The sequence below is a fragment of the Bombina bombina genome, chromosome 4 (genome assembly GCF_027579735.1).
Source record: "Bombina bombina isolate aBomBom1 chromosome 4, aBomBom1.pri, whole genome shotgun sequence".
Taxonomy (NCBI): domain Eukaryota; kingdom Metazoa; phylum Chordata; class Amphibia; order Anura; family Bombinatoridae; genus Bombina; species Bombina bombina.
Window position 1 is genome coordinate 464,419,502 of NC_069502.1, and position 11,183 is coordinate 464,430,684.

Below are 11,183 nucleotides of genomic sequence, written 5' to 3' on the forward strand. Positions count from 1 at the left end.
CCCCTGACGCGTGTTAAATCCAATAGCACGCAAGTGAACGCGTTTACTTTCAACTCATAATATGCACACTACTTCCAACATCCACTCCTTATTGCTCGCACACAAAAGCTAGCCCGCCACTCATAATCTAGCCCACAGTAGGAAACACTCCTTCTTTGGATATTTGAAAAAGAACAATTTGTTTACCTAGGCGTTTAAAGGGACATAATACTCATATGCTAAATCACTTGAAACTGATGCAGTATAACTGTAAAAAGCTGACAGGAAAATATCACCTGAGCATCTCTATGTAAAAAAGGAAGATATTTTACCTCACAATCTCCTCAGCTCAGCAGAGCTGCAGGTAAAAAAAAATTAAAAAAAATGAAGAAATGAACAGCAGCCAATCAGCATCAGCAGTGCTGAGGTCATGAACTCTTTTGCTGTGATCTCATGAGATTTCACTTAACTCTCATGAGATTTCATAGTAAGCTTCCTTTACCTGATTGGTGAAATAATATGAGAGTTCACGAGGCTCATCCTTTCAGCTGTCCCAGGACAGACACACTAAAATGCTGCTTAGAAATCCTTTACAATGGGAGGTGGCTACTGAGGAACTTTTGAGGTAAAATATCTTTCTTTTTTACATAGAGATGTTCAGAAGATATTTTCTAGTCAGCTTTTTACAGCTATGCTGCATCACTTTCAAGTGTTTAAACATTTGGGTATTATGGCCCTTTAAGAAAACACAGCTCTTGTAAAATTATGCCAAATATCTGGGATATTTCTGCTTTAGTGGAAAAGCACTACACACAAAAAATATTTTAATGTATTTATTGAAACTTATACAAGGTACAAAAAGAAAAAATGTGAGTCTTTACTGTTATTATTATTTACTAGGCGATAAGCCTGCCCAGAGGGCAGTCTATGTTTAAAAAATACAAACCCCCAAGCTAAAGTTACAAAAAATAAAAAAGTAAAATTACAGAAAAAAAATAAACAAAGCTATCCAAAATAAAAAATTAAACCTAAACTAATACCCCTATAAAAATAAAAAATCCCCCCCAAATAAAAACACCCCCTAATCTAATACTAAAGTTCCAATAGCCCTTAAAAGGGCCTTTTGTAGGGCATTGCCCTAAATTAAAAAGCTCTTTTACTTGCAAAAATGACTTATTACCCCCAACAGTAAAACCCCCCACCCAACCAACCCCACCAAAATAAAAAAACCTAACACTAAAAAACCTAAACTACCCATTGCCACTAAAGGGGCATTTGTATGGGCATTGGCCTTAAAAGGGCATTCAGCACTTTTACTGCCCTTAAAAGGGCAATCAGCTCTTTTACAGCCCATTAAATCCCTAATCTTAAAAAAAAAATCTAAAACTAAACCCCAAATAGGTACTCACCGTTCCTGAAGTCCGGCGGAGAAGGTCTTCTTCCAGGCGGCTCCGTCAACTTCTATCTTCATCCTGTGCAAAGGTGGCGCGAAGCGGAGCAGTCTTCCTTGATTCGTGGATCCGGAGCGGAGGTCCTCAGCAGCGGTCTTCAGCGGTGGCTATCCTTGGCGGCGTGGAGGTTCCACTTCATCCAATGTCCGTCTGAAAATTGAATGCAAGGTACCGCATTCAATTTGGGGTACCTTACATTCCTATTGGCTAAAATTTTGAAATCAGCCAATAGGATTAGAGCAACTGAAATCCTATTGACAGTTCAAATCAGCCAATAAGATTTCAGGAGCTCTCATCCTATTGGCTGATTTAAAAATTTCAGCCAATAGGAATGCAAGTTACCCCAATAAAAATGGGGTACCTTGCATTCAATCGTCAGTGTGCGACGGACGATCGCATGAAGAGAAGTCTCCACGCTGCTGAGGACCGCCCCGGGTGAAGACCGCCGCTAAAGACGACCACTGAGAACCGCCGCTGAGGATCCGTGCATCGGGGAAGCCAGCTCCGCACCTTTGCTCCGCTCCGGATGAGGATAGAAGATGATGGAGCCGTCTGGAAGACCTTCTCCGCCGGACTTCAGGAACAGTGAGTACCTATTTGGGGCTTAGTTTACGGCTTTTTTATTTTAATTTTTGGGGTGTTTTTTTTTTAGATTGGGGTTTTTTGGGATTGAAAAAGAGCTGACTGCCCTTTTAAGGGCAATGCCCATACAAATGCCCCTTTAGGGGCAATGGGTAGTTTAGTTTATTTAGTGTTAGGTTGGGGTTTATTTACTGTAAGGGGGGACTAAGTATTTTTTAAAGGTAAAAGAGTTTTTTAACTTAAGGCAATGCCCTACAAAAGGCAATTTTAAGGGCTATTGGTAGTTTAGATAAGGGGGTGTTTTTATTTTGGGGGGCTTTTTTATTTTCATAGAGATTAGGTATAATTGTTTTTATTTTTGATAATTTTGATTATTTTTCAGTAATGTTAGACTTTTTAATTTTTTGTAATTTAATGTTAGGATTTTTTTAATTTCATTGTAATTTAGTAGTAATTGGGGTCAATTTAGGGGGTGTTAGGTTAGGGGGCTTAGTAATTAAATTAGCTATTTGCGTTGTGGGGGGGGTTGCGGTATAGGGGTTAATATATTAATTAGGTTTATTGCGATTTGGGGAGTTGTCGGTTTAGGGGTTAATAGGTTAATTAGGTGTATTGCGATGTGGGGAGTTGGCGATTTAAAAGTTAATAGGTTAAATAGGTTTATTGCGATGTGGGGGTTTTGCGGATTAGGGGTTAATAGATTAATTAGGTTTATTGCGATGTGGGGGTTTTGGCAGTTTAGGGGTTAATATTTTAATTATGTTATTTGTGGATTAGGGGTTAATTACTTTATTGTTTTGCGATGTGGGGGTTGGTGGTTTAGATGTTTGTTAATACTTTGTGTGGCAGATTAGGTTATTTTATGTTATACTTCGTGCGGGTGGTTACGTTTTTTTTTTTTAATTATTTTTTGCGGGCAGTTACGTGTTTTTTAGTTACTTCGTGCGGTGGTTGTGTGCGCAACTGCCGACGGATGCGTTACAAACGCAATTATAGTATAGATGATAATAATGATATCAAGCACAAACTTTCACATGCAGAAAGTGGTTTACAAATAGTGACCAATTAGAATATCAGTATATGCTTAAGGATTCAGCAAGATAGGCTTTACATTACAACTCATAAGGATCAGATTAATCTCATGAGACCCTTTCCCAAATTTGAGGCACTATGCTCCCCAAATAAAGTTTGTAGAGGTTTAATTTCCCCTTTATACCTAATGCTCCAAAGTGATGCTCTCTCAGAAACACTCTCTCACATTATAGCTTGGAATAGAGATTTCCCAAATATGATACACTCTAGAAAGTGGAAGACTATATGTGACTGCACTGCTAAGTCCGCCTATTCCGCATCAGCTCTGTAAACCAATCTTAAAATCCTTACGAAATGGTACCATACCCCACACAAAATTAAGCACTTCTTACCCAATGCATTGGATAAATGTTGGAGAGGTTGTCCCTCTAGGGGGGATATGGCACACATTTAGAGAAAATGCTCTAAGCTTAGTACTTACTGGGAAACAATATCATAGGAGATTAATACGATTTTGAGCTGTAATTTAACAGCAGAACCCACTGTATTCCTATTTAATCTCACTTAAGGGGGTAGATTTAACAAGTGTCGGGCAGACATGATTCAATGTAGCGAATAATGTACGCCCGACATCACTAAATGCCGACAGCATATGCTGTCGGCATTTGACATTGCACAAGCGTTTATTGTGAAATGCTTGTGCAATGCTACCCACTGCACATTTGGCCGCTAGCAGGGGTGTCAATCATCCTGATCGTATTGGGATGATTTCAGTCGAAGTTAAGGAGCAGCGGTCTTACAACCGCTGCTTCTTAACTTACATTTCAGCCAATCCTAAAACTTTGGGCTTAGAAAGCAGCATCCGCTGCTTGTTAAATCTACCCCTAGTACTCAAATGTAAAATTAAACAATATCTAGGACATATACTCCTAAATGCTGCTTGCCAAATAATCTAAATTTTGCAAAAGTCCTAATCCTCCCAGTTATTCTCGAATGGAAGGAGAGAGTGAATAAGACCCTGTTATTAGAGAGATTCCACTACTTAAAGTTAGACCAGTTGGAAATGTTTTATGACATGATGTTTTACTGGAAATCGTACTATAGGGGATACTACCTCTCATTCTATACTCTTTTTCATGCCTAACTTGGCCATCCACTTAATAGAGAAATTTAGGTTAGAACATAATCATTGGGTCTATTGGGCAGGATGCTGTATTTTATCATTTTCTTTAATACTTTGGCATAATTCTTGCATTATATTTATATATATGTTACTTTATATGTATTTTGTTAGTTCTTTATATTGATCTTGTTCTGTTAAAAGAAATGAGTTTACATGTAAAGACTTCAGCAACTCTGTGAATTTTATTTCTCATATATCATGATGACAAACTTGCTTGTTACAGACTACCTGCTGCCTACTATACAGTATATTTGTACTTATTTTTTTTATTTGTTGCTTGCAATTTGTTAAATATCCAATAACAAATGAATATCAGTATACATTGGTGATAAGTTCCAATCTGGTAGTTTAATTCAGGAAGTATTTTTATAGATTAAATTATATGTAAAACTTTCTATAATCATTACACTGTTACATAGCTGCTAAATAGTGACAGTGTAATGTAGATTAAAATGTTCCTTTAAGTCCCGACCTTAAACAAACAGTATCAGCTTCTCAGGAAACATCTCTTTTCCTGTAACATTCCACCTTTGGCTCAAATATTTTACAATTTACTGCATTCCTTAATTCAGGATATATCTCAGCAAATTTATATGTAAATGGTAGTATCTATATTTTGACAAATGCTTTTAGTTTTCCTAGGACACTTATCGGTTTGCGTCCCCTAGGATGTTACACTATGTTTTCTTTTTTCTTGTAGGAGTTTATCTTCTGATAATTCTTGTTCTGTGTCCCAATATGAGCAGTATGAAACCCAGGTTAATGTGTGACCGTCGTCTCATCCATGTGTATGTGAATCGCACCCGAGTTATGGAAATAAAGGCGGTGAGAGAAGGCTTGTAAAAGGAGGGAGGGTAGGAGAGTACATTAACTTACTTTTTTATACTATTTACATGGAAGGATATAGGCTAATGGGTCGCAACATAGCAACAGCAAGGTTGTGTGTCTGTAACAATGTATAGACCTTTAATAATTAATAACCAAACTCATTCATTTTTTTTCCCTTTAGGCACAGTGTCCAGACCTATCTCTTCTGCAGGTTCCCATCACACTTCCAAATGTTGAAGTTTTACTTACAGATTGGAGTAATATGACGGTAAGGGAAAAGAGGGGTGGTGTTGTTTTTTATTTTGCCTGAAAGATAAAACTTTTAGTGCAGTGAATATGAACTGCATTTTACTTTGAGACAACCTGAATTTATGAAATTCATTAAAGACCTAAAAACAAAACAAAAAATGTAGGTCTTGAAAGGCCGCAACCTTTATCTGCCAGACAACAAAGAAAACAGTCTGCTTTACTATTTCAAATGTAAATATTTTGTATTTTTATTCCCTTTATGAAAAAATGTTTTAAAGATAATAAAATATATGCCCAACATCACTTATATGTGGAGAAAGTAGTATATAAGCATTAACCGCTAAAAAGGAAAAAAGTTCCATCGTGTATATAAAAAAAGCACTATTTAAATATTATAAATATTAAAGAAAGAGATAAAAGTCAAAACTGAAGAGTATGGGGTCTATTTATCAAAGTGTCAACTGAAAATATGATTGAATTTCGCTTCGTATTTGTGGCGAGATTGATCCGCCGTAGTTATCAGGGCGTCAAGATCAGCAAATGATGAAATTTGTGACGTAATATACGATCCTGCAATCTTAATCCGACTCAGATCGATGCTTGCGTCATTACAGATGTTTCTAATTCAGCTTTGACTCTATTTGAACCTTTTCCAAATTTATCAAACATTTAACAGGTACGTTCGCGTCTATTCCGACGCAGCGTACCTAGTTTTCAATCCGCCACCCTTGAGGTCGCGGATGCCATACAATTCAATGGGAGTCTGAAAACACAGAAAGTTTATGTTTGATGCTGCAAGAGAATGAAGTATATTACATAATAAAAGTAAATTAGAAACTCTATTAAAATTGTATACCCTTTTTAAATCAAACAATATTATTGCTCCACATTTGGTGCACTAGTAGATATAGGGATAAAAATCAAAAATACATTACTACTTATGGATTATGCTACAAATTTGTCTCTCATTACAAAGCAAGGGGACAATATTATTTCTACATATTCAGTGCAAAGTTTTGTCCCAAACTTCTCAAACTAATAGATATAGAGATAAAAATGAAATAAATACACAACATAATATAGCTAACTTCCTTTTTATTTTTTGTGAAAAATCTATGTGCACCATGTTTAAGTCATGTAATACAAGTCACACTCTCCACTTCGCACCAATTTTGACGCAACACTTTTCGCACAAATTATGACGCAACCTCCTAAACAACTTACACACTAGTGAATTTTTCAACCACTTTTGATTGGAATATTCATAATCACATGATTTATGACATCAGCCAATCTGATTCAAATATACATTTTAAATTATCACTAACGAATCAAATTGCTCGATACTTGTGTCATTGATCACTCATCAGAACTTGTGTCATTTGTTACATTGTGTATTATACTTTGAAAGTATGTATATGTTCATTTAGAATTAAAGATAAACATTGATGCTGACATTAGGACACACAGTGTAATATTTTAGACAAGGATTTTAAAATTCGAATTGATGTTTGATTCAATATATTCTTAACCTGATAGCTCAAAGGGATAGACGACCTAACATTAAACTGTCATGATTCAGATACAGCAGAAATTAAAATCACCTTTTCACTGTCATGCTATTTTCAGTGTGTTTCTTCCTTCTCTTGAATTTCTTTTTCAGTAAGAAATGTCATTTTATAACACCTGTGAAGGGGTGGTTTTAAAAACTAGATTGCAATCAGGAGGGGTTACACAGGTACAGAGAGAAAACTGTCCCATCTCTTAAAATATACCTTGATTTCAAATAAATACATATGATACCCTGATTACATGTTATATTTGCAATTATTCCTGCTCAGAATAATAATACATTTACACTATATACATATAGTGGTATAAATAAACACAGAGATATTAAAGACAACATTGTTTAGAACAAAAAAAAAAGGAATTTAGGGACATGTAAATATGAAAAATATTTCTGACATAACACACACACACATATATATATATATATATATATATATATATATATATACACACATATATACACACACACAAGTATGTGCAAAGATATATGTACAAATTCTAGCATTAATAATCATTTATAAAAAAAAAAACATGAGATAAAAGCATATCATGACTTCTAGAAATACAAATACACATTAGTTTATGTGAAAGTATCATATAACAGATTTTTTTGTATAACAAATAAATATAACTTTCTATAAGATATTGTTTGTTGAGGTATAGATGTAGCTATTTCTTGGACATTAACAGTTGAAAAATAAAAGATTAGCTTTACAGAAATGTGCTTGTTCATGGACAGTAATGAAATGGTATAAATAAATTTTGGAAAAACCTGAATAACCGGGATATCGATGACTGTTAGTTAACAACAGTCCGATGATCTTCGCACCGTACTTTACGCGCATGTTTTTGACGGCTTTTTTTTATAAATAAGGGTATCTTATTTAGATCCGCGTCAGCGATGTCTGGCGAGTGTATTGACGCCGGCGAATGCACTGAGATTGACTGTTTGATAAATAGACCCCTATGAGTGTATTTCAATTTTATATACAGAAGCATTTTTAAAAGCAATACTTAAAAAAAATAAAAAAAAAATAAATGCACACAGGTGTGCAACTGTCCCTTAAAGGGACATAAAACACAAACATTTTCTTTCATGATTTAGATAGCACATACTCTTTAACAACTTTACAATTTACTTATATTATAAGTTTTTCTTTGTTTTTTATATATATTTTCTTTTTATTATTTTTCAGGGTAAAACAGGGTAAATCCAAGTTACAACATTTCCATGGGCGGGCATACCCACCCGACAAATCACCAAAGATATTTTACAAAACACAAGGTGCATAATACTGTTTTCCTTTGTTTTATTGTTATCTTTTGTTGAAAAGCAGCAAGGTATGTTCAGAAGTGTGCACGTGTCTGCAGCACTATATAACAGCAGTTTGTTATACATGACTAATTACTAGATGGCAGCACTATGTCCTGTCATGTAGTGCGCCAGACATGTGCACGCACCTATCTTGGTATCTCTTCAACAAAGAATAACACGAGAACAAAGCAAATTTTATAATAGAAAATTGGAAACTTTTTTAAAACTCTATTCTCTGTCTGAATCATAAAAGAACAATTTTGGGTTTCATGTCCCTTTAATGACTGATTGCTCACTGCTTTATTGGTGGGTAGTGACACATAATAAGCATCAAAATAAAAATATTGCTTCTTTCTCAGTATTTGTTTTTTTAGAATACTATAATACATTTGGATACACCCTCTGTTGCAACAAAAAAAATGTATTTTCCATTTATTTGTCATATTTCAAATGCATTGAACTCTTGAATGGTTAAATCAATTTGGCTGCTTGGCAGTTGGCAGTTTACCTTGGCATTAGCTACAAACATTGAACTTCTGAATAATATCTGATCAATGTTTTTAAGTTATCAAGAAGCAAAAAACAAAAATTACATCTTGTATTATGGAAATTGGAGAATATTTCAAAATGCTCGTTCAAAGCTTTGAATAAGTAAAATGTGTATGGTTTATCTGGTAATATAAAACTGCATTATAATAATTCAGTTCCTGTGTATGCATTAGAAAATAGTTCCATTTGCAGATCATACCAGTTTTCTTTAATCAATCCTGGCATGTCCAATTTTACAATTTTTTTACCCAAAACTCAAATTAAATATGATGACAATCAGGAAATAGGACCAAATTCCATATTGCTTTTATGACTATTTTGAAATGTAGAGATACCTGACATAGAAGGAAGGTGCCATATAAAAGCAAATCACCTACTTAATATATTTACTGTGCGGTTAAATGAATTATTATAAATATTTAATAACATGAACTATGAACTAAACCTTAGGCATATGAAGAAACCAAATCTACACTGATCTGAGATTAAAATAAATAATTTGATATAATATCCAGATAAATCATATATGCATTTGAAGACTAAGAGAGACCATACGATTGTGTAAATATTTCTACTTGTTTTCTGTTCTACCCCCTAGGAATACCAGCAGGGGAGTCAAGTCCTTTCAGACCTAAACCTGCTGCTGAATGCTACACAAAGCACAGAAACTCCACAATGTGTTTCCCAGCAGATACTGCATCTAGCTCGCATTATCAGAGAGGCCCGGGGGATCATAAATAAGACAATGCCATTTGTAAAAATGAACGCTTCTGTTCCTCATGAGCCAACTCTCTCCAGTCACAATAGTACCTTGGATAGCACAGAGATTTTTCATCGATTTATCAGACTGCTTAAGGGAAAAGTCACCCTTTTTATGAAGCGCCTAAGAGAAATGTACTGCAGGTGACAGCTTTTACCTTGGCATATTGATTCAATTAAAGCATGTGGATTAAACATTAAACACTAACAAATAAATACTGGGCTGAAAATATGAAAGAAAAACATTACTTGTGCCAACTCAGCCAATACATGATATTAACTGCTCCATACCACAGACACTGGTGCAATAGAGCGAAACCAAAAATACCAGGAGATGATAAACTCGGCCCAGAGACACTTTTGGATCTAAATAGGTATCAAGGACATAGTTGTTTTTATTTATTGATGTATCATGATATATTTTGTGATTCTTTTCTAACTGGTTTGCAGACCAGTCAGTGCATATTTTAAATAGCTGAGAGTAAAAAAAAAAGTAATAGAATACAGCTATACTACATCCAATTCATGCTCCTGATTTGTACAGGTGTATACTGAGTAAATGCATTAGGTCACATTTACATAGTTGCTGATATTCAGTCAATTGTAAAGTGTAAAAATACTGCTTCACAAAATTCCACATTGGCTTTTGTTTAAAGGGACATAAACTCAAATTTTTTATTTCACGATTTAGATAGAGCATGTGATTTTAAACAACTTTTCAATTTAGTTCTATTATCAAATTTGCTTCATTCTCATTTGTATCCTTTGTTAAAGGAGCAGCTATGCACTACTGGGAGCTAGCTGAACACATCTGATAACCCAATAAAAAGAGGCATTTATGTGCATCCACCAATCAGCAAGCTTGCTCCCAGTAATGCATTGCTGCTCCTGAGCCTATCTAGGAATACTTTACAACTAAGGATACCAAGAGCAATTGATAATAAATGTAAATTGTAAAGTTGTTTAAAATCACACGCTCTATCTGAATCATGAAAGGAAAAATTTGGGTTTATATTCTTTTAACATTCACAGTCAGGATTTAACCATGTGCCATCCATCTTGTTTGTTAGTGATCTTTGCACCTTTTTAAAAAAAATAAAAATAAATCAGAAGTCCCAAAAATCCTGTTCTAGAACATTGTGTCGCCATCTGCTTACAGTAATAGAAACATTTTTTTTTAAAATGTATTTATTTATTTATTTTAAATATTAAATATGTCATAGTAGTATATTTATTTGAATGGGGGCTGGTAATAGTTAATCGCTGCAATTAGTGTTAGCACCCTGGGAGAAAAGAAGAGGACTCCATGTTCTGGCTAAAGTAAAAAGTTAGAACACGAAGCATAAGATACCCCACAGATCTGCCCAAATTGGGACATAAAAGGAGGTACTATTTACACTGTCGAGAGATATTAACTAGTAAAAAGGAAGAATTAACGCTTACCCGCTGCTGATCATTCATTGTTGGCAACTATGTAAATGCGGCTTTAGTGTATGGTAAACTTAAAGTGATTTGGAATTTAAAATTAAAATGTCACGATTTAGATGATTCATGAAGTAATGATAAAAAAAGTTCTCATGTACTTCTGTATTCAAAATGACTTCCTTGTCTTGCTATCCTTAAAACTTAGCTCCTTTCCATGATAGCCTATCTAGGTAGGATTAGAAGTGTATATGTAACCTAA

General features: G+C 34.6%; 1 protein-coding gene across 1 annotated transcript in view; it reads left to right on the forward strand.

Annotated features, from left to right (window-relative positions):
- THPO (thrombopoietin) overlaps positions 1-10,564 on the forward strand; it is a 59,189-nt gene extending 48,625 nt beyond the window's left edge. The window contains exons 2-4 of the mRNA XM_053711942.1: positions 4,928-5,052; positions 5,237-5,323; positions 9,339-10,564. Coding sequence (XP_053567917.1) covers positions 4,928-5,052; positions 5,237-5,323; positions 9,339-9,647 — 521 coding nt within the window. The 3' untranslated portion in view covers positions 9,648-10,564. The remainder of the gene's footprint in view (positions 1-4,927; positions 5,053-5,236; positions 5,324-9,338) is intronic.
- Positions 10,565-11,183: the final 619 nt, after the last annotated feature.